The sequence below is a fragment of the Macaca mulatta genome, chromosome 17 (assembly GCF_049350105.2).
Source record: "Macaca mulatta isolate MMU2019108-1 chromosome 17, T2T-MMU8v2.0, whole genome shotgun sequence".
NCBI lineage: Eukaryota > Metazoa > Chordata > Mammalia > Primates > Cercopithecidae > Macaca > Macaca mulatta.
This window is the reverse complement of record NC_133422.1, coordinates 21,491,137-21,513,797: the sequence shown is the minus strand read 5'-3', so window position 1 is coordinate 21,513,797 and position 22,661 is coordinate 21,491,137. Positions and strand designations below refer to the sequence as shown.

Sequence of the window (22,661 nt, the reverse complement as noted above, 5' to 3'; positions counted from 1 at the left end):
GTAGCTGGGACTACAGGCACGCACTACCATGCCCAGCTAATTTTTTGTATTTTTAGTAGAGACAGGGTTTCACTGTGTTAGCCAGGATGGTCTCGATCTCCTGACCTCATGATCCGCCCGCCTCGGCCTCCCAAAGTGCTGGGATTACAGGCTTGAGCCACCGTGTCCGGCAAGAGCTCTATTCTTAACCACTATGCTGTATCATATTAAATATTTGAAACAATGACATATCACAGATTTTATAGTTTAAAATCAATTAAGGCTGTGACTCTATTACTACTTTATTACTTAATTATAAATAAGTGATATTCCAAATTACTTAAGAAACTTTTGGATTAGAGAAAAAACGCTGGTATTATTATTATCATATATAGTTCAAAAAGTAGTACACAGCAGTGTAATCACTGAAGTATGAAATAAAATAACTCTAAAGAAGTTATGAGTTTTCTGTTGGCGATTATTAATGTATTTGCTTTTGGTGGTCACTGCTCTTACATTAAAAATAACTCACAAATCTGCTCATGCCTCTAATCCAGCACTTTGGGAGGCCAATGCGGGAGGACTGCTTGAGCCCGGGAGTTTGAGACCAGCCTGGGCAACACAGTGAGACCCCCATCTCTAGAAACTTAAAAAAAAAAAAAGATTAGCCAGGTGTGGTGGTGCTTGACTGTAGTCCCAGCTACTAGGGAGACTGAGGTAGGAGGATCGTTTGAGCCCAGGAGGCTGAGGCTGCAGAGAGACTTGATCATGTCACTGCATTTCAGGCTGGGTGACAGGGTGAGACCCTTTCTCAAAACAAAACAAAATAACAACAGCATAGGCCTTATTTTTAGAAAATTTTAAGGAAATTAGAAAGGATGATACCTAATTAGATTAAACAAATAAAAGGAAAGAAAACAATATTTAAAACAGTCCAATATAATTAACAATCAAAAATTCTGCCAAAGACTATATAACTGTCCTCACAAAAAGTTTTATTCTCCATAATCAACCAGAATAAAGAATACCAGAATGATTATACAAGGTCCAAAGATTTTTTTTTTTTTTTTTTTAGACAGTAGTTCCTAGTTTCTTGGGGGTGAAATGCTGTATTTTGATTTATGTTTCCTTTAAATGACTATGTTATTTTTTTCCTGAGCAAAAATATTTCTCAAGCTAGTCCTATGTGTGGAAAGCCCAATTTAAAGCTACAGTGAAACCAGCGGTGGCAGGTCTACAGTATGGTCACTGTCTGGAGAAAACACATGCTAGGTGCTACAGTACCTTCGCAGGACAGGCCATGGGAGGTGACTCCAGAAAGACTCTCTCTGCACACGTTACAGAAGGTGGGCCGGGCGTGGGAGCAGGCGTACCAGTTGTGCATCCCTGAGAAATGTTCCACATTAAACTGGGCCACCTAGAACAGAGATGTGAGGACAGATGTGCCAAGCCAGCGAACAAGGCTACAGATGCTGAACTCTTTGGAATGCATATAGTTATGGTCAAATTTTCAAATCCGTCATTTTTAAAACCAAAGCCCTTTGCTTTAAGCTAAGAATTTCAAAATCTGGTTTAAACAAGTTGCTGAAGGAGTGTACACATACTTAAAACGTTTGCACAGTAGAGCTCTAGCCCTTTGGTTAACATTTATTTCCTAAGAACACGAGACGGAAGAAAAGATGCTATTTTACCTCGTAGGGTTCTCTGGTCTGTACAGACTTCAGCGAGCTGATCCAATCCTCCATCTCCTTTCTGTTCTCAGCACACAGCATTAGCCTTCTGAATGGAGTGATGATCTGAAAGGGATAATTCAATCTAATGATTGTTAACACCCAAAGAGAAAGATTATTGCAAAACCTGACACCTTCTGAGGTAATTCCATTTCTAACCTGAGTCTTTATTTCTTATGTTTTTGTCCTCTGTATGATAAAAATAATGTGGTCTAGGAAAGAAAAAGCCTAAGGAGTTTTTCTATCTTTGACCCTTTTGCTACTGACTTGGGCTCTTTAGCCCTTTTTTCTAAGGCTATAAACCCAAAGACACAATGCATTCTTATTCCACGAAATATATCTTGCAAACTGATTTTAAATATACTTCAAAATAATTCATAGTAAGCTTAGAAGGAATACATAGTTTTCAATATGGAAAATATTTTTAAATTAAAAATCAAAGAAATGTAATATTAAACAATTTCTTAATTATTTTAGTTTTCAATATGGAAAATATTTCTAAATTAAAAATCAAAAGAATGCAATATTAAATGATTTCTTAATTTTTTTTATTTTTTTATTTTTTTAGTAGAGGCAGGGTTTCACCATGTTGGCCAGGATGGTCTGGATCTCTTGGCCTCGTGATCTGCCCACCTCGGCCTCCCAAAGTGCTGGGATTACAGCTGTGAGCCACTGTGCCCGGCCACCTAATTGATTTATTATGGTATCAACAATATTCTGTTAATATTTAAATAATATTGAGTTTACATATCACTTCTACTGTCTATTTTAATGATTTATGAAGATTCTTCCTCCATTGTGTAGAACTCCACTGTACTAGTATTTAGTGAGAGCAGGGACAAAGAATTAACATAAACATCCTTTTGTTGGCTTTAGGGAAGAAAAGAATTACGATTTTTATCTTTTTTCATGTCATTAAAAAGGCAACTGAATTACATTAAGGACCTTAAAGCAAGTGGAATGAAAACTTCACACTGTCATAGGATCAAAGTGCTTCAAAGTAAGATTCTGAAATGACTTGAAAGAAGCCCCTATTTATTTGTAAATACAATATTCTGGCTATAATCTTGAAGTTACTAAATCCTACACATTTACTGTCAAGAAAAGATCATTTATTTACTTGCAGAACAAGAGAAAAATGTTGCATTCCTACCTGGAAACTATTTCCAAAGAATAAAGCACATATCTATTTATATAGCAAATAAGAATTTTTCTCAAGTTAAAAGCCTCTTGATCAAGTGATAAGTCTAAACGTTACATTGGGTTATTGAGCAGATTTCACAAGTAATGAAAGAGCAATAATCTTCTAAAACAAACAAAAAGAAAAAATGAATCCTTCCCAAAAGGAGTAAACTAGTACGCCTAAATCATTACTATTCATCTTGGAAAATAAGTCCATTATTCAAAACAACAGAGAGATCAATCCAGTCTTAGCTACTCACGAGTCATTGCCGCCTCTCATTTGTCATGGGTTCAGGCTACAGAGTCCTTCCTTAAACCCAGAAGCTTTAAATACATCTAACAGGCACTCACCCTTAAATACAGCCAGCCAAAAGTCACATGGAAGAGGAGCACCAATCAGTCAGCTCTGGATATTTGTTAATTGCATATGAAATTGAAGAGAACCTCACTTTTGCATTTTCTTGTTTTCCACGACCCTCTTTGGATAAAGCTTATTAACAGTTGGTCACTTCTCTTCCTGAATAAATAGTTAATGCAAAGAACAATGCCTCTCATTACTTAAGAGCCAAATGGATGCTTTATTGCTTCAAAATGTTTTTCTAGGACAGCTCATGAGATGCAGCAGAGAGGTACCATTAAATCATAATACACTCCTGGCTCTAATGACTGGCACAGCATTTCAGAGTCTCCAAGTTTCATTGGACTCGCTGATGTTTTCTGAATAAATATTGTCTCTAGCATTTACTGTATTTATTTTTTGCTACCTTATATGATGTAACTCTAAGGATTCCCTCTCCTTCCCTTATATGAGATAAAGTATCATGAGACAAGCATTATTCAGACAAATAAAGCAGGCTTGCTATTTTGTTCTTTAACTTTGTTCTTTGCTGAATTCTAAGTAAAGCATGATGACTAATGGTTTTAACTGTCTTTAGTGCCTTTACATTAAATGTCTTGTAAAGTCACTGTAAATTCAAGAAAAAGGGGAGAAAGAAGGATAAAGAATAGCTTCTAATTTTTCTTTGCATATTTGGAATTACACAAATGCCTCAATTCTAAATGATTTCAGCAATATAAATCATGTGTGCTTATATACTAATAAACTAAAATGTACACATTTGCAATTTCTCCTTTTCAATAAAAACCTGTTTTAAAGTGAACAGTAATAAGCAAGGAAAGATCATAACACATTTAATACAGTTAAGTTTTCCAGAGGCAAAAAAAATTGGAAAGTTATTTTGATTTATAGCCCTTGTGATTAAGAAATCTACTGATTATAAAATGACATTATAAGAAGTCAGTATGAAAAAGAAATCATACTGGCTTTGTGGCCACAGTGCCACAAATACCTCAGTGAGCAGCCCAGAGTTGTCTGGGCTTACTAGACGAGCCTGGCTTACCAACAAACCCGTTAATGCCTCCCAGATGGACCTTTTCCTTCCTGGGGTAATCCCTCGGCAGTCCTTCAATACTCTAGTCCCCTCCCACCTTTTATTTAAATTCTTCCTCATCCCAGACCTTCCTAGGAAAGGATGGGACAGATGCAGCTGTTGACCGACAGGCTCTGGTTATCCCTAGCTGAAATGCATTACACTGCAGCAGCTTCTCATCGAAATCTTTATTAGGAAGATACCCGGGGAGGAGCAAACTCCAAAATGTATTATTATGTCCTTATTTTGAGAATAAGATGTCCTACAAGTGAGTAGGATAGGGGAGATGGAAGGATAGAACGCAATCCCTCCACCATACTTGGGGGAGGGGTTATTCACCAGCGAAAACCAGGCCTGGTGGGGAGGACAGGCCCAGGACGTTTCTGGAACTAGAAGACGTTTTACTTTTCCTGGAAGAGCTGAAGCTCACCTATCCTAAAATGTCTCCGAGTCCTTGTGCTTACCTCAACCCCACTCTAACTGCCTCTCTTACCACCATCATATTTACCAATCATTTTTTTCAGACATATCTGAACTTACTTCAGTAATTTTTTCAAACTATAACCACCAGTCCCACATCAGATTCTGGGGTACACCTGCCTGTCTGTTCATCCATTCAAGCATTTATTGAGCATGTACTGCCTGCCAGGGCCAGGGATAAAAACCACGTGGGATTTGCTTTAAAGAGGGTACAAGGAAGACAAGAAGTAAACCAAGGATTACCTTGCCTGAAAAAGTACTAGAGAAGATGGGGTCCAAAGGACAGACATCTAAATCAGTTTCGTAAGTGCTAACTCAAATAATATATAAACTTTCCATTAATAGAAATATTGCCCCACCTTGGGAGTTACTGACCTGTAAGGATTGAGCCAACGACACTATTATGTAAGAGTCAAAAATTTCTCAGTCTGACAATGCATATAAATGCATAAAACAGACAAAAAAAAATTTGGCATTAAATATAAAAATCTATAGAAGAGTAACATTGCAGTTAAGATGTCAAATATATAAAGGTGTGCAGGCTAAAAAAAAAAAAAAAAAAAAAACAAACCCATACATAGATACTGCATACTAAAACCCATACTATAAATACTGCACTGCTATCTTTCAGTGAAGGAATGACAGATAATTTTAATCATAATTTTTTTTGTCTGTGGTTTTGTTTTGTTTTTTGAGATAGGGTCTTGCTCTGCCCAGGCTGGAGTATAGTGGCTCGATCACACCTCATTGCAGCCGCAACCTCCTGTGCTCAAGCGATACTCCCACCTCAATCTCCTGAGTAGCTGGGACCACAGGTATGTGCCACCACACCCAGCTACTTTATTTTTAGTTTTGTAGTGACAAGGTCTCCCTATGTTGCCCAGGCTGTCTCAAACTCCTGGCTTAAAGCCATCCTCTAGCCTCAGCCTCCGAAAGTGCTGGGATCAACAGGTGTAAGCCACCAAGCCCAGCCTTTCTGTAGTGTCTAAATCAAATACGCACTACTTCTGTAATAAAAACGTTACTTAAATTTTTACTAACAGAAAGATGAGAATTTAGAATTCAAAAATTTGCATTGTTCCAAAATAGGAACATATGGAGTTTTAAAAAATTCCCCAGGTCTGTGCTACACTCCATGAACACAGAACATCTGAGGGTGAGACCCCAGTATTTTGGGGGCTGGGTGCAGTGGTTCATGCCTGTAATCACAGCACTCTGGGAGATTAAGCAGGCAGATCACTTGAGATGAGGACTTTGAGGCCCAGTATTTTTTTGGAAACTCTCAGGTAATTTCCAAAGCGTGGCCAAGTTTGAGACCTAGTGTCTAAAGATATTTTATTGTTCCCCCCAACAATGTTATAACTTAATGAAAGAAGTTTCTAAAGAGAAGTGAATTAGAGGGAGCTGTTAATTCTCAGTTGGAAATCACTAATATAAAAGCATAATCTAACTCTGTCTCTAAACTTTGGAGTCAGGCTGGGTGCGGTGGCTCACCCCTGTAATCCCAGCACTTTGGGAGGCTGAGGTGGGCGGATCGTCTGAAGTCAGGAGTTCAAGACCAGCCTGGCCAATATAACGAAACCACACCTCAACTAAAATATATATATATATGCACCAGGTATGGTAGCATACACCTGTAGTCCCTGCTACTCAGGAAGCTGAGGCAGGAGAATCACTTGAACCTGGGAGGCGGAGGTTGCAGTGAGCCGAGATTGTGCCACTGCACTCCAGCCTGGGCAACAGAGCGAGACTGTCTCAACAACAACAACAACAACAAAAAAAAAAACAAAAAACTTTGGAGTCACACTGACCCACCCTGAATCCCAGCAACATCTCTTCTTACCTGTCTGGCTGTGGACACATTTCCTGAGCTCCCTAACCATGTCTGTCCTCTGCTAAGAAGGGACAGAGCAGTAACTCACAGTAACTCTGCAGCGTCAGCTGTGGATCCTGAGCTAATCCAGGTAAAACATGTAGTACAGTCTCTGCCATGCAGTCAAGCTCAGTAAATGTTATAATCACAATTCTTCTTAGCAGGCAAAGAAAGCATTTACGGATTTTTTCTGCATACACATTTACATTTACGGATTTTTTCTGCAAGGTATATTTTTTGTGTAAGTGTGGTCCAAGATGAAAAGTGAAATGAAAAGTCAAAAACGGAGACCTGTGTCAACAAAATAGTCACTGACTAGCAAACCACCAAAATGGGCATAATGATAACGACCGACTGACCTTAGAAAATATTAGGAAAATATCAACCAACAAATTGGGAAAAAATGGACTCTCCTTAATTGCACTTGTATTTAACCTTGCCCAGTAGCATAAAACGGCAAAATGTTTACTAAAATGAAGAGTATCAGGGTCTGTATTTCACTGAAAGAATTCAGCATGGCATCTCTAATAAGTATCACATGTAAACTAGTTAAGCTTGCCAGCTACTCATTTTAACTCAGATTTTTTTATTCTGCAATGATGGAAATTCTGCAAACTTCTCTGGTCATTTTTAATGTCCAACAACCTTTTCTGTTAGGAAATTCTTATTTCTAACCTAAAGTACTTTACAACAAATTGATTTCAACTGCTCTATAGCAGGACTTACTGTTTTATCGTTAGTGATTAATCCTGAACTGCTTTTATTGAAATAAAAATTCATAGGCAGCGTGAAGCCTTTATTGGAAAATAGGACAAGTGAAAATTTTTACAGTGCTGTATCAATTTTTATTGCATTATTATAATTCAGGAGATACAATTTGATGTTTATTACAGTCTAATCAGAAATAATTGTGTGTCTTTTTATTTTTGGAGATAGAGTCTCACCTGTCACCCAGGCTGGACTGCACTGACACAATCAAAGCTCACTGTAGCCTTCAACTCCTGCACTGAAGTGATCCTCCCACCTCAGCCTCCCAAGTAGATAGGACTACAGGCGTGAGCCACCATGCCCAGCTAATCCTTTTATACTTTGTATTATGTGCCTTCTTAACACTAGCTTTGCTATACCTGAAGTTGCCAACTGCTCAGGCTTTATATGCCTCTTCCATCTTTCCTCATGAAATCTATTTCCAACTCTTTAATTATGTATGTTGCTTTTTTACATTCTTTTATGGAATAAAATAACTCACTTTGGAAACTTAAATGTGCCAAACTGCAATGTAGTTGTGCATCTGAAGTAATTATTATTATTATTATTATTATATTATTATTATTATTTAGAGATGGACTCTCGCTCTGTTGCCCAGGCTGGAGTGCAGTGGCACGATCTCAGCTCACTGTAACCTCCACCTCCCAGGTTCAAGCAATGTTCCTGCCTCAGCCTCCCGAGTAGCTGGGACTACAGGGGTACACCGCCATGCCTGGCTAATTTTTTGTATTTTAGTAAAGACGGGGTTTCACCGTGTTGCCCGGGCTGGTCTCAAACTCCTGAGCTCAAGCAATCCTCTTGCCTTGGCTTCCTAAAGTGCTAAGATTACAGGCGTGAGCCACCGCGTGCCCAGCCCTGAAGCGATTATTTTGAGAGCAGAGATACTCTTATATTTCAAAGAGTAAACTGGAAACCTCTGCTTCCAAGAGCACAGTTCTGCAATTGCACATGTACACTTGAACCAAAATGAGGTGGTTTTTTTTTGTTTTTTTTTTCCAAATTACCCAACCAAGCTCCAAAGCAGACTTGCTGCATCTAAATCTTGGTTTGTGGTGAGGTTGTGAAGAGTTCTTTGTTTTTGTTTTTGTTTTTTTGAGATAGGGTCTTGCTCTGTCACCCAGGCTGGAGTGCAGTGGCAAGATCTTGGCTCACTGCAAGCTCTGCCTCCTGGGTCCCAGTTCAAGCAATTCTCCTGTCTCAGCCTCTGGAGTAGCTGGGATTACAGTCACGCACTACCATGCCCAGCTAATTTTTGTATTTTTAGTAGAGACGGGGTTTCACCATGTTGGCCAGGCTGGTCTTGAACTCCTGACCTCGTGATCCGCCCGCCTCAGCCTCCGAAAGTGTTGGGATTACAGGCGTGAGCCACCGCGCCCGGCGGGTGTGGATAGTCTTAGATGTAGTTTGGCAAAGCTACACAGGTGATACTGATGTATTCCCCTGTTTATCAACCACGAAGGGGAGTGAAAGTATCCAATTTGCCTTTTTGTAAAGGCGGAGTCTGGTATAAGTAATGTCAAGAAAGTGCTCTTAATCTTTATGGATCTCTTTCTTTTTAGCATCCTTCTGCTCCCAAAATTCCCAGTGTTTTCATCTGCCCTCAACAGCGTTCCTTTTGGGGGATCAGTCTGAAATAGTCTTTCCTCTATGGCATCCCATGTAATATAACAGAGGCCACAAAATTATGATTTCTGATTTTTTTTTGTCCATTCTGTTTAAACCCTGAATTGCTGTTTTATTAAAAAAAATTTTTTTAAAAAAAGGTTAAAATTCACCATAATTAGAGAGGTACAAGTACAAACAGTGTGGCCTATTTTCTTCTGTTGACCACTGCCTACTCTTATATGACCCAGTGGTCCCTGAAGGCATTTTGACTTGCAAGTCACAAAGTCTCTTCCAATTCCTTTGTTTTCTGGGGTCAATGCTTCTCCATTTTATGATCCAGTTGTCTCAAGCCCCATCTGTTTTCTAATATGACAACTAACCTAAAAAGCAATTTTTCCGAGGTGTTAATAGATGATAAAGGTTTAATGCATATTTTCTCCCAAGGGTGCTTGAATTTTAATGGAAGACTAAGTGAAGTAAAATGTCACAACAAATGCAATTCTGGCACCATGACCAAAGAAAGTGCCATCGGAATTTTCAACAGCTAGTATCATTTTAACCAACAGAATAACAGCATTTCAGATTAGGAAGAGACCTTATCATGCTGGTGCAATACCATACATGTTCATTTTATAGATGTGAACACTGTGGAATCTGCATTAAGTGCTCAAAAATTCTTGAGAGATATTAGTTCCACGGAATCCCAGAACACAAATTTCATAACATCGAAAATGATGTAAAATAAGTTATAAAGATGTAATGGAATAATGATAGGACTAAGCTAGACAGGCAATTCACACACATTATTATTAATCTACAGCTGAAACTTATAAAGAAATTCTGCTCTGCAGGCAGTGCACTATGTAAACAGGATCCTAAATCAAATTGTGCTAGCTGAACTAAGGTCTTCCCTATTCCCTTTCAGAATTACCTAAAAATCTTTTCAGATGTCTGCTTAGAGCCATGTTTAGATTTATAAACAGACGCACATCTTCTCTCTCTACTGACAGTCAAAGATCTTTGAGAGTCACTTTACACTTTCAGTTCTGGCTGACTGACATCATTCTAACGGGTTATTTCGGCAGAATAACAACTTACAGATCTTAGGGTATCAGTGAGGTATTTCGAAGGTATCAAACTTTGAAACATTCCTGAAGATATTCAAAATAAAGAGGGTGGCATTTGTCATGAACTTGAAAAAATTAGCACCAAGGCTGCTGATGTATCTCTCTAACAAACTATGTATCTTTTGGATGTAATATTTATTTCAAAAACCAAGCTACAAATCAAGGAATTACCTATACAATGACACACATAATCAACTGAGAATTCCGGAGCATAGATATGAAATAAAACTCACTGTGATGAGATTCTACCAAAAAAATACAAGTACTAAAAAACAAACTCTAATGGAAAATTTCTGTAAATATATTACACAATTATTCTGAGAAATCAATAAATCAGAGAAAAGATAAAGACCTCTGGACAAGAGTGGAACACCTTTGCCAAGAGTGTGTCTTTCTCCATATTGCACCAGCAGAAGGTCTCTTCTTAACCTGAAATGCTGTTATTCTGTTGACTACTGACTTACGGCAAAAGAAAAAAAAAGAGGCATTATATCATGGATCCTTCAAATATCAATGCAAATTAAGTATGAGCTAATTTTATTACAACATATTGAAAAGAAGAAACAAATGCAGACACTAAATGAGTTGTCCACAATTAACACATTTCTTATACGAGGAGTTAACACAAAAGTAACAGCATAATAGAGCAAGAAAAATTAAAAATATTATTCCTTCATTGTACAATACTGAACTGCATAACCATGTTCAGTTCAGTAAACCTTTCCCTGTCACAGCTTCTGCATACCCAAGCAGCATCAGAGAAGACGGAAAAGAGGGAGAGTTGAAATCCAGCAACCACATTTTAGGGATGCCTATTAAAGAATGAGGGATAAAGTGCAATGATGTGAAAGATTTGCTTTAAAACACTTGAGATAAAAATAGGAAAGACAGCCGGGCGCGGTGGCTCAAGCCTGTAATCCCAGCACTTTGGGAGGCCGAGACGGGCGGATCACGAGGTCAGGAGATCGAGACCTCACAAGGTCAGGAGATCGAGACCATCCTGGCGAACACGGTGAAACCCCGTCTCTACTAAAAAATACAAAAAATTAGCCGGGCGAGGTGGCGGGCGCCTGTAGTCCCAGCTACTCAGGAGGCTGAGGCAGGAGAATGGCGTGAACCCGGGAGGCGGAGCTTTCAGTGAGCCGAGATCCGGCCACTGCGCTCCAGCCCGGGCGACAGACCGAGACTCTGTCTCAAAAAAAAAAAAAAGGAAAGAGAAAACAGATGAAGCAAGTAGGGCAAGAGCTAGATAATGCTAGGAGCTGGGCAATGGGGATGTGGGGTCATTATCCAGTTATCCTGAGTTTGTATACATTTGAAATTTTCGTTAATTAAAAAAAAGTACCTGAGTATTTGATAACTCCAAGAAAATCTCCAAGGAACTAAGAAGGCGAGGGACCTGGATGTCATCCTCCTTATATACACATAGACCCTATTCAGCTCTTGCCTCTGAGCTCACCTGGCAGACCACATCCACCAGGACCTGTCTCTGGCCTCCCACCCCCTCCACCATAGCAAACTCAAATTCGATGAGTAATGTGGCTCCCTTGCTCAAATGACCTAAAATGACCACAGAAGGTAATGAACTAAAACTTCCAATCGCTGATTGAGATGAGGGGGGATGGACTGAGCTGAAGATAGCTACCAAATCTTACTTTCATAATTCTTGGACTTCAACGATTCTGCTTAAGTTTAGGTCAGTTCGACTCCCTAAACAAAAAATCTGCTTCTTGAGTAAGGAATCATGAAATCATAACGATGTCATTTTCCATGGTAATTTGACTTCCTTCTATAACCTAATCTTAGATTTTTATTGCCTTAAAGTATAAAATATAAATGAAACATAAAATCAAATATCTGTTTCCATAAAAAAGGAACCACATATTTTAATGCTGTCGATACCAATGTTTTCACTGCATACATAGAATGTCCACAGGATCTTAAATTCTAAAAAGCAAAATTTTTCTTTATCTAAATTAAAAAATCCAAAGTACTACAAAATCAAACTTTTCTTGAAAAGCATTTAGTAAAACATTACAGTTTAAAAAAATAAAGATATGTAAGGCAGCAGAAGCCAAACATTTTTCAAATTAGCATGGAATTCATCACACAGTTTATATAGTCTTAGAATCTATATAAAGATTTTAAAGGAAAGCAATCTACTTAACATCTTTCTGGGACTATCATATTGATATGGACAGGAGATAGGTAAATACTGGATAGAAGAGGGTGGTTCCCCAGCAAAGGCCCTGCTCTCAAGCCTGGAAACCATGACCCTAAATGAGAACAGTTATCCCTGTTTTCCCATTTGAATGTTGCTTTTACCAAAACCACCCTGGCCCACCAGGGCCCCACCACCCATCCTGTACCCATAAAAACCCTTAAACTCCACTGGCAGAAGAGCAGAGCAGCACAGCAGAGAAGGAGAGAAGAGAAGAAGCACCTGAACGTCAAAGAGGCAGCTGGACACTCAGAAAGGAGTTTGGGCTGGACAGGGGAAGATTTTCTTCCCACTCCATCCCCTTTCCAGCTCCCCATCCCACTGACAGCCACTTCCATCACTCAGTAAAACCTCTGCATTCACCATCCTTCAAGTCTCTGGGACCTGATTCTTCCCGAATGCCAGACAAGGACCTGGGTACCAAGAGGGCAGGGTGTAAAAGGCTGTCACCCTGACTCTCCACTGAGCTGGTTAACATTTAGCTATCTATGGACAGCAACTGCTGAAAAAGCATTAATTGTAATACACCCCCAGAGGCTACCGTAGGGCTGGAGCCCAAAAGCGCTCACCCCTGCCCCAGCACCTGCTTGCCCATGTGCTCCCCCTCCCACAATGGGTTTGAACTTGGCCAAGGAAAACGAGCCACCCCTCCCACCCCTGTCACAGGTCCTGCGGAGGGGTCCAGGGAACTGCCCCCTCTTAATGTCTCTAAGCTTGTATTTCAGAGTCATGGTTCCAACTGTTACTTCACAGAAGAATCTGGTTCACCAGAGCATCAAAAATAGAAGATGAGAGTGAAACCATCAAGAATAAAGAGGTCCCTGTGCAGCTGTGCCCTCCTGCCCTGCCTTCCCTAGGAAAAGGACACGACAAAGGACTTGGCCTTGAGGAATCACCAAGAAAGGCTTCATGTGTTACTTGTTGGGGTATCTTACTATGGGATCTATATATACACATATGTGTTTGTGTATGTATGTGTGTGTATATATGTGCGTGTGTATATACATATATACACACACATGTATAATCATATGATCAATAATAAACCCCCATTTCTTTTGAAGACTATTGGTCAAAGCTAGAATTTAATTTCACCACCATTTCTTTTGAAGACTATTGGTCAAAGCTAGAATTTAATTTCACCACCATTTCTTTTGAAGACTATTGGACAAAGCTAGAATTTAATTTCTTATAATTCAAAGAAATTATAGTTATGAATGTTTAGTCAATCCACATTGTACTAGTTTCCTATTGCCGTTGTAACAAATTATCACAATTTTAGTGGCTTAAAACAACAGAAATGTACTCTTTTAAAGTTGTAGGTTTCAGAAGTTTAAAATCAAGATGTTGAACAATATGACAACAATAAATAACCCCATTAAAAAGTGGGCAAAGGACAGGAGCAGACATTTTTCAAAAGACATACAAATGGCCAAGAAGCATATAAAAAAATGCTCAACATCACTCATCATCAGAGAAATGCAAACAAAAACCAGAATGAGACACCATCTTAGGGCAGTCAGAATGGCTATTATTAAAAAGTCAAAAAACAACAGGTATTAGCAAGAATGTGGAGCAAAGGGAATGCTTGTACACTGTTGGTATGAATGTAAATTAGTACAACATCTATGGAAAACAGTATAGAGATTTCTCAAAGAACTAAAAATTGTACTACCATTTGACCCAGCAATCTCACTACTGGGTATCTACCTACAGGAAAAGAAATCACTACATTAAAAAGATACCTGCACTCGTATACCTGCACTTGTATGTTTATTACAGCACTATTAACAATAGCAAAGATGAGGAATCAACCTAAGTGTCCATTAACCTAAGTATCCAGTATCCATCAACAAAGGATTGTATAAAGAAACTGTGACATACATATATATAATTCTTTTTTTTGACTGAGTAGTATTCCATGGTGTGTGTGTGTGTGTATATATATATATAAGTGAAAGTGCATATATATATTCATAAGTGAAACTACATGTATATGAAACTATATATATCTGTGTGTGTATATACACACACACACATACACAAACACACACACACACACACACACACCATGGAATACTACTCAGTCATAAAAAAGAATAAAATCATGCCTTCTGCAGAATAATGGATGGAACTAGAGGCCATTAATCTTAAGCGAAATAACTCAGAATCTGAAGTACCACATGTTCTCACTTATACGTGGGAGTTAAATAATGTGTACACATGGACATAGTGTGGAATAATGGACACTGGAGACTCTAAAGGGTGGAAGGGGGGTGACAGATGATAAATTACTTACTTTGTACAATGTGCACTATTCAGGTGCTGGTTACACTAAAACCCAGACTTCACCACTATGCAATATATCCATGGAACAAAGCTGCTCCTGTACCCTCTAAATCTGTTTCTAAAAATGAATAAAATAAAAAAGATGTTGGGAGGGCTCCATTCCTTCCAGAGACTCTAGACTCTAGAAGAGAATCCACGTCTTTGCCTCTCTCAGCTTCTAGGGTCTGCCTACCATCCTCAGCTTGCAGCCCCTTCCTTGCTTCTCTCCAACCTCTTGCCTCCACAGTCACATCTTCTCTGACTCTCTGATTCCTCTTGCTTCCCTCTTATTGCACTGGGCCCACCTAGATCATCCAGGATCATCTCATATGAAGATCACATGATCACAATTACAAAGTTTCTTTTGCCAGGTAATGTGCCATTCATTTCATAAGTTCCAGGGATTAGGATGTGAACATCTTTGGGGGTCCATTATTCAGCCGACCACACCCACAAAAAAAACATAATACATAATTATAAATTTTGGTATTGTAATAATAAACCAGTAAATCAATAGCACCTGAAATCTATTTTCTTATTATATTCATAATTTCAATAATATCAGTTAATATCTATGGATACCAACAACCAAAGGAACTAATAATTAAGCTCATTAAACACAGGACACTTATGGGGCTCTGATTTTGATAAATAAACAGAAAGATTACTTCTGCAGCATCTTACATTTTCAAAGTGCTTTGCTATCAATATGATCATATTTACCATTTCATTTAATCTTCCATATAAGAGGTAAAAAGAAATGTAACTTTTATAAAATTGCAAACATGGTAAGTCACAGAGGCAGAAGATATAGTCAGGTCTTTCAGCTTTAAATCACAACCTCTTTCTCCTGTTACACCAGAAAAATAGGGCCTATTTCTCAGGCTCCTTCATATGGTCCATAGAACCGTGTCTAGGGCACAATCCATTTTGCCATATTTTGTTATATGGAGCTCTAAGATTTCAAAGGTCATAAAAAACTGTTCAACAGAAATAAAAGGGTTAAGATATGGAAAGAAAGTTTCAGATTACCAATAACAAAATTATTTTTCCTATCATAATTTTTAAAATAATTAAGCATAATTTCGTTTAGCTATATAATACACAGCTATGTCTTATTACTAAAATTGGTTTAAAAAATCTAAAAAGTACTGAGTGCTCTAAGAACAGACTAAAGTCAATTAATATTACAATGCCAATATAAAGCAAGCATATTTTACAAGGTAAATAAAAGAATTCAAAACTGATAGGCAAGCCACACAAATCTGCAGCATAATTCTATATAGTTTGCTTAGTATTTGCAAATTTGTGAGCTCCCTGTGAGTTCAATATCCAAGTGTTTGAAAAATTAGAGTTTTCTAGTTCTCCCTTATAACTTTATCTAAGAAGGTCTCCCCTTTTATTCTCCATCACGACATGCTATTCTTATCTTTATAGCACCTTTCTCCATTTACAAATTAACATTTGATTATTTTCTGACTGCACCACTTTATGTCTGTTTTGTGATTTTATTCTAAAAGACAATCCAACAACAGAGTACGTTAATGTTTTCAGTGATGGGCAAAGGTGAAGGGTTAGATAAGCTATAAGGTTGTGAGCAAAGAGCGGAAGATCACCTGTTGTGATAGTTTAAAAGTTACACTCTCCATTTGAATCCAAACATTTATTCATTAGAAAATACAAAGCATTCCTATTTTCTGCCAAACAATGTTGCAGCCTCCAGGAAACAGAAATGAAATACCCAATCCTTTCACTCAGAGAGCTCACAGTCCGATGGGGCAACACAGATAAGTGAAACTAACTTCAATCGAGTAGGTTCCTGTCATCTTCTAAACCACTTGGCATGGCTTACAAGATCCTTTGTGATCTGAACTGTCTCTAAGGTTTCAATCCCTGGGGTGCAATGAGAACACAGTGAAGGGGAAACTAACCAAGACTAAAGGGTCTGAGAATGCTTTGTTGGGGAAGAAGATACTCAGATAAGAAGGCACGAAGAGGTCAGGAGCGATGCCTCATGTCTGTAATCCCAGCAATTTAGGAGGCCAACGTGGGAAGATCACTTGAGGCCAGAAGTTTGAGACCAGCCTGGGCAACCTCACGAGTCCCCATCTCTACAAAAACTTAAAAATTAGCCTGGCATGGTGGTGTATGCCTGGGAAAGCTGAAGCAGAAGGATCACCTGAGCCCAGGAGATTGAGGCTGCAGTGAGCTATAATCACGCCACTGCACTCCAGCCTAGGCAAGAGTGAGACTTGTCTCAAAAAAAAAAAAAAAAAAAAAAAAAAAGTGGGGCAGGGTTGTGGGTGGCAAGGCCAAGTAAACTTTCCTGTGTATGTCTGTGGGGAAGAAGCCACAAGGAGGGAGAAGGAGAAGGCATGGGTACTGTAAGCCGAGGGATACACGAACACATTGAAGAAGAGAGATCAGACAGGGGGTGGGTATTGTGAATAGTGTCATATGACAACCATGGGCTGCAAATGGAAAATAAAATCAGAGGAGCAATTATGAAGAACCTTTTAACCACACTAAAGAGTACAGATTTGATCCTAAAAGTGACACAGCACTGCTACTAAAGGGCTTTAAGCCGGGAAGAGACACAAACCAGATACTCATTTTAGGAAGATAACTGGCAGGGCAGCAGTGTAGATGGTCCACCTGGTGGTGGAAAGCTGTGGTGGGAGACACTTACTAAACGGCAGGAAACGCATGGGAGGACATGAGTTAGGCGTGCAGTGAGGCTGCTGTGCATAGGAGCACTCCATGAAGATTTCAGCAGCTGACAGAGATGAAAAGGATTCCATGGATTTTTAGGAAGTAGAATTAATGGGACTTGCTAACTCATTGTGAGGAGTGACCGTGAGGGAGGGTTTAGATGACTCCATTATTCATGTTTGGAGTTAAAATCATTTCAAAAGTCAAAAATACTAAGATTTACCATTTACGAAGTAATTATAACAGGCCAGGTATATCATCTCATTTCATCCACATAATTCAAAGAGTGGCAAGCAGTCCTTTGCTGGGAGGACCCTAAGGCTTAGAAAGGTTTGTAACTTGTCCAAGGTCACTATGTGTAGGTAAGATTTGAAACTATATCTGCCTTCCTCCCTAGCCATCTGCGAGAGAATGAAGAAATGGCAAAGAATTTACTGACATTATCCTGAAAGGACGGACAAAAAAGACTGCACGTGCTGCTCACTTTTTCTCCCCTTAAGAACAAGAATCAGGGCTGCTGCACAGTTGTATCTCAACCTTATACCTTACTGTGCATGTTTAAATGGTGAGCAAGAAAAGAAACGCAAAAGTGCTGGTTAATAACAATAACAGTAAGAATGACTTCATCCACAAACATAGGCAAGTCTATGTAAACCAGGCACCTTCTCAGAACAAAATATTTACAAGATATATATTAACACAGGGCATTGTTTTGGAACTATTACAACACACATGGGAAATTGAGAAGTTTTTTCAGTATTAATTGTAATTACAGGGATCACAGTGACTTCAGAAATTATTTATGTAGGCTTTCACACACACTCCCACTGTAAATTAGCAGTATTAGTTAATGGACACATTAAATGTTTTACCATTCATTTAATATTTTCAGACTGTACCAGAGATTGGAACAATCCATTAGTCTCATTCCCTTGGCACAAGCTCTTTTAGTTTATAACGGTAAATGGCTTTGTACAAGACACATATGTAATGGGAAATTTCAAAACAAAATAATTGTTTTGTATTGGTCACCACAAAACTAAAATATTTTTAAAACCTAAATTTTCCATTACACCATAATCATACTTAAGGAATGGAAAAGATATTTGAGTAGGCTAAAAACTTCAAAAGATTTTGGGAGGCTGAGGCGGGCGGATCACAAGGTCAGGAGATTAAGACCATCCCGGAACACGGTGAAACCCCGTCTCTACTAAAAATACAAAAATTAGCCAGGCATGGTGGCATGCGCCTGTAGTCCCAGCTACTCGGGAGTTTGAGGCAGGAGAATGGTGTGAACCCGAGAGACGAAGCTTGCAGTGAGCCAAGATCGCGCCACTGCACTCCAGCCTGGGCGGCAGGGCGAGACTCCATCTCAAAACAAAAACAAAAACAGAAACAAAAAAACAACTTCAAAAGAACTATGAAAAATGATACCAAAAAAGTACTTTAAGCCATTTTAATAGTATTTAAAGCTGTTCTCTGAATTGCCTGCAAGACATCACCAGGGTTATCTCACTTCACTTCGAATTCACAATGTCCGGACCTGAAGTCTTTTCACAACCCCAACCTGCTTTTATTCCCATTTTCAACCTTTAATTAAAGGCATCATTTATATACCAATCCTCCCCAAATCAATAACTCCACATTCACTTCCTCTTCTCCTTCTCCCCTCCCTTTGGCCACACAGCTCTCCAGTCCTTCTGCACAAAGTCTCTCGTCCAGCCCATCCTTCCTTCCCAGTGCAGACAAGGTCATCTATGTCCTTATCCTGGTTTCCCTGAATATCCTGACAGCGTCCAAGGTGGTCTTCCTGCTGAACCCATCACTCTATCAAATGCATTCCAGAAGGTGGGTCCCATGTGGCATTTTTAAAAATTCTGAATAGGCAATAAACATTTATGATACAAAATTCAAAATGTATTTAGAATGAAAAGCACATATCCCTCCTAAGCCTGCCCCCAGCTACTGACTACCTTTACTGAAGGCAAATATCTATCTTCTTGTGCTTCTCTCCAGGGATATTCTATCCATATACAACAACTATATGCTCTTTTGAGGTTTAAATGCATGCATGTGTGCACACACACAAACACACATACAGAAACATCTTACAATTCACACTGTTTCCCATCTGGCTTTTCCCACTGAATAAAACTTGAAGTTTGGTATGTTTTGTTACAGACAGAACTCATTCATCTTGTTAATGGCTGCATAACATTCCATTGCATGATATATTTCACAATTTACTCCAACCAGCCTCTAACTTGCGCATTTGGGTTGTTTCCAATCTTTTGCTATTACAATGTGCAATCATATCCTTGTAAACACGTCTTTGTACACATAAATGGCACACTTCACTACCCCTGCTGATTCCAGATAATGATAGTAGTGAAGGCACTGATGAATCTAAAGACTTGAAAACCTTCCTTTACACTCTGTCCTGTAAAGTGTGTATCTTGATATTGTGTTAAACGCCAGGCTAAAGCCTTTTAGAAGTTTATCTACAGTCATTTTGAGGATAGGCAGCTCTGTCCTGGCTGGTGGACACAATTCTACATTTTCCTAAAAAGGCATATGTAACCTAAAATATATTCATATGAATACTTTACCTATACAAAAAAACAAAAAAAAACAAAAAAAAAACCCTCCCCCAAATCTGAACTCTTACAAAGGCTCCAAAGGGAGAAGGATGAACTGCTTTGTACTGACAGCTTTTCTCACATTATGGTTCTGACAAACGGGGCAGCTCTAATAATATTGTTGAGTAACTGGGAAAAATGATTGTTAGCACCCTTTATGGATGGAATTCTGAAAAATACAATGATCAAAATTTGTGCAGAAACCAGACCACAAAGGCCAAACAGCCCACTGCTTTTACAAACATGAGATCTATAACACAGAATGCTGTGACTCTTGCCACTTGAAATATTAGGCCTATGTGGCTACTGGTTACTCCCCTAGTAGCTAACTACTGTCAGACATTTCATACTGAATAGTGTTGTGCTAGATTACTACAAAGCATTAATGAAGTATGTCAAGGCATCCCCTACCAACAAGAAACCCTACCAACTGATTCCAACAGACTACATCACTGGGTATTGCCTGGTGTTTGGATCAATGGAAGACATTGCTGAGTCTTGCTGGAAGGGGCCTTACCAAGTCTTGATGTCAAGGGCCAGGGTAGCCACACCTTCTAAGACGTCAGCTCTCTTTAACAGTTTCTTACCACTAATCTGTTTATCTCCACGATATAAAGACTAACTTCCGCCTTGAGTTCCATGTCAGTGGGAGCAGCCTACCAGAAGGTTCCAAGAGTATGCTGACAGCTGGCCAACCCTCCACTCCAAGCCTGATCAGCTAATACAACCTGAGTTCCAGGACTGTCCCAAAGTCCTTAGATGTGCTACCAGCAAGTCTCAACCTGTGGCAACCAACAAAATAAACAACTAAAAAATAAAATCTCCAACTAGATAGCACTCAACCTACCTGTTCTCAACAGGAAGATCTTGCTTCTGACTTCCCTTGTCTGTTGCTGACTAGATTGTCATTTGTCTCCATAAGTACAAACCTACCTTTGCCTTCATAAATTGAGATTTGGGCTCAGCAAAGCTTAAACTGGATCCAGAGACCACAAAAATGTGTAAGGCCGAAACCAGTAAATAGAAAATCTCTTTTAGCCAGAAACTAATTTCATGATTTTCTTGTTGGAGATTAAATCCTTATGTAAGACTAAAATGCAAAGGGGAATCAAAATTGCTAATCCTCTCTCATCCTCTAAAGACATATCAGCCTCTAGTGACCACCAGAATCAATGCCATGGCACAAGCACTCTAATCACTGCTAGCCGGTCTGCTGTTCTAGGTGAGCTTTCTTCTCACTTGAAGGTAATAAGGATTCACTAGGAATGGCCAGACTAGACTAAATCCTATTTAAAAGTGTGGGCTTTCACTTGGTTACTGTGATTTTACTCTAATTATAGGTGCTTCAAATTTCTCATATGCTCTCATTCTCATGGAAAGAGCTTAGGCTTCAAATATTAATTATGCTACTTAACTATATAAATTTACACAAATTAAGTTATCTGAGACTCACCCTTCTCCTCCTCCATTGGTTGAATGGGAGGAAGAATACCACATGGACTTACTGAGATAATGAAGTGAGATATTAATATCATATGAAAATTACCTATGTGCCCATTATTTCTTATGGATTATAGGACACACCAAAAAGATTTCAGAAACAAATGAATAATCATTTTGTATCTATATTAAAAACACCTTATATTATTAAAGTCTTATAGAAATAATAGGCTTTCTTTAATGTTATTTTAAAATTTCACTAACAGTCAAGGCAAACCTAAAATTATTTTAATTTTTTTTAAATAAAAGGTTGATGCTTTAAACTGTCTAATGGAGTCAAAATCTGTGAGGTGTAACAATGTGTTCATATTTTTAAAGCATTTCATATAGGATGTAAAGTCCAATTCTGGAGTTGTTAATAAGACCAGGTGTCATGGACATGGAACCCCCCGCTTTTATTTTTTTTGAGACAGTCTCGCTCTGTCACCCAAGCTGGAGTGCAGTGGCACGATCTCAGCTCAATGCAATGTCTGCCTCCAGAGTTCAAGGAATTCTCCTGTCTCTGCCTCCCGAGTAGCTGGAATTTCAGGCATGCGCCACCACGCCCGGCCCATTTTTGTATTTATAGTAGAGACGGGGTTTCACCATGTTGGCCAGGCTGGTCTCTAACTCTAGACCTCAGGTGATCCACCCGCCTCAGTCTCCCAATGTGCTAGGATTACAGGCATGAGCCACCGTGTCGGTCCCACTGAACCCCTTTCTAGGAGCACATCACTGGGGACCTCTTCAGGGTGATTCAGGACTCCACTAGGCTTGGGTTGTTCACAAGGCATAGGGTTGCAAACATCTCTGGGATTTTCTGGGGAGTGTGAGCACCATGCCTCCCTACTATACCTTATTTCTTAACAGGTATAGTTACGAAACTATAGTTAACACCAAAGATTCTGGCTTTCAAGGAGGTTATGGAACATAAAAAAATTAGCAAACAGAACTCCATCATGCTGGCCAGGACAGAACTGTCAAGATATTAAAACTCTTCAGAGCGCTGCTGTTTCAATGAGATGGTTATTATGTATCAGACTCTCTTTTGCTAATTTCCAGATATTTACAGTGGGAATTAAAAAAATCTTTTTTATTGCCAGCAGCT

General features: G+C 39.0%; 1 protein-coding gene across 8 annotated transcripts in view; it reads right to left on the bottom strand.

Moving 5' to 3' along the window:
* The window catches only part of DGKH (diacylglycerol kinase eta), a 204,342-nt gene that overhangs the window by 76,021 nt on the left and 105,660 nt on the right, over positions 1 to 22,661 (bottom strand). For 7 of the 8 annotated variants that reach the window (XR_013408040.1, XR_013408041.1, XR_013408042.1 and 4 more), the window contains exons 5-6: positions 1,671 to 1,775; positions 1,264 to 1,396 (exon numbers count right to left, since the gene is read on the bottom strand). Coding sequence is in view for 5 of the 8 variants with exons in the window: in XM_077974410.1 (XP_077830536.1) it covers positions 1,264 to 1,396; positions 1,671 to 1,775 (238 nt within the window). In the remaining 3 variants the exon portion in view is untranslated. Of the gene's footprint in view, positions 1 to 1,263; positions 1,397 to 1,670; positions 1,776 to 3,242; positions 3,403 to 22,661 lie in introns of those variants that run through there. The other variant, XM_015120975.3, reaches the window with a different exon arrangement.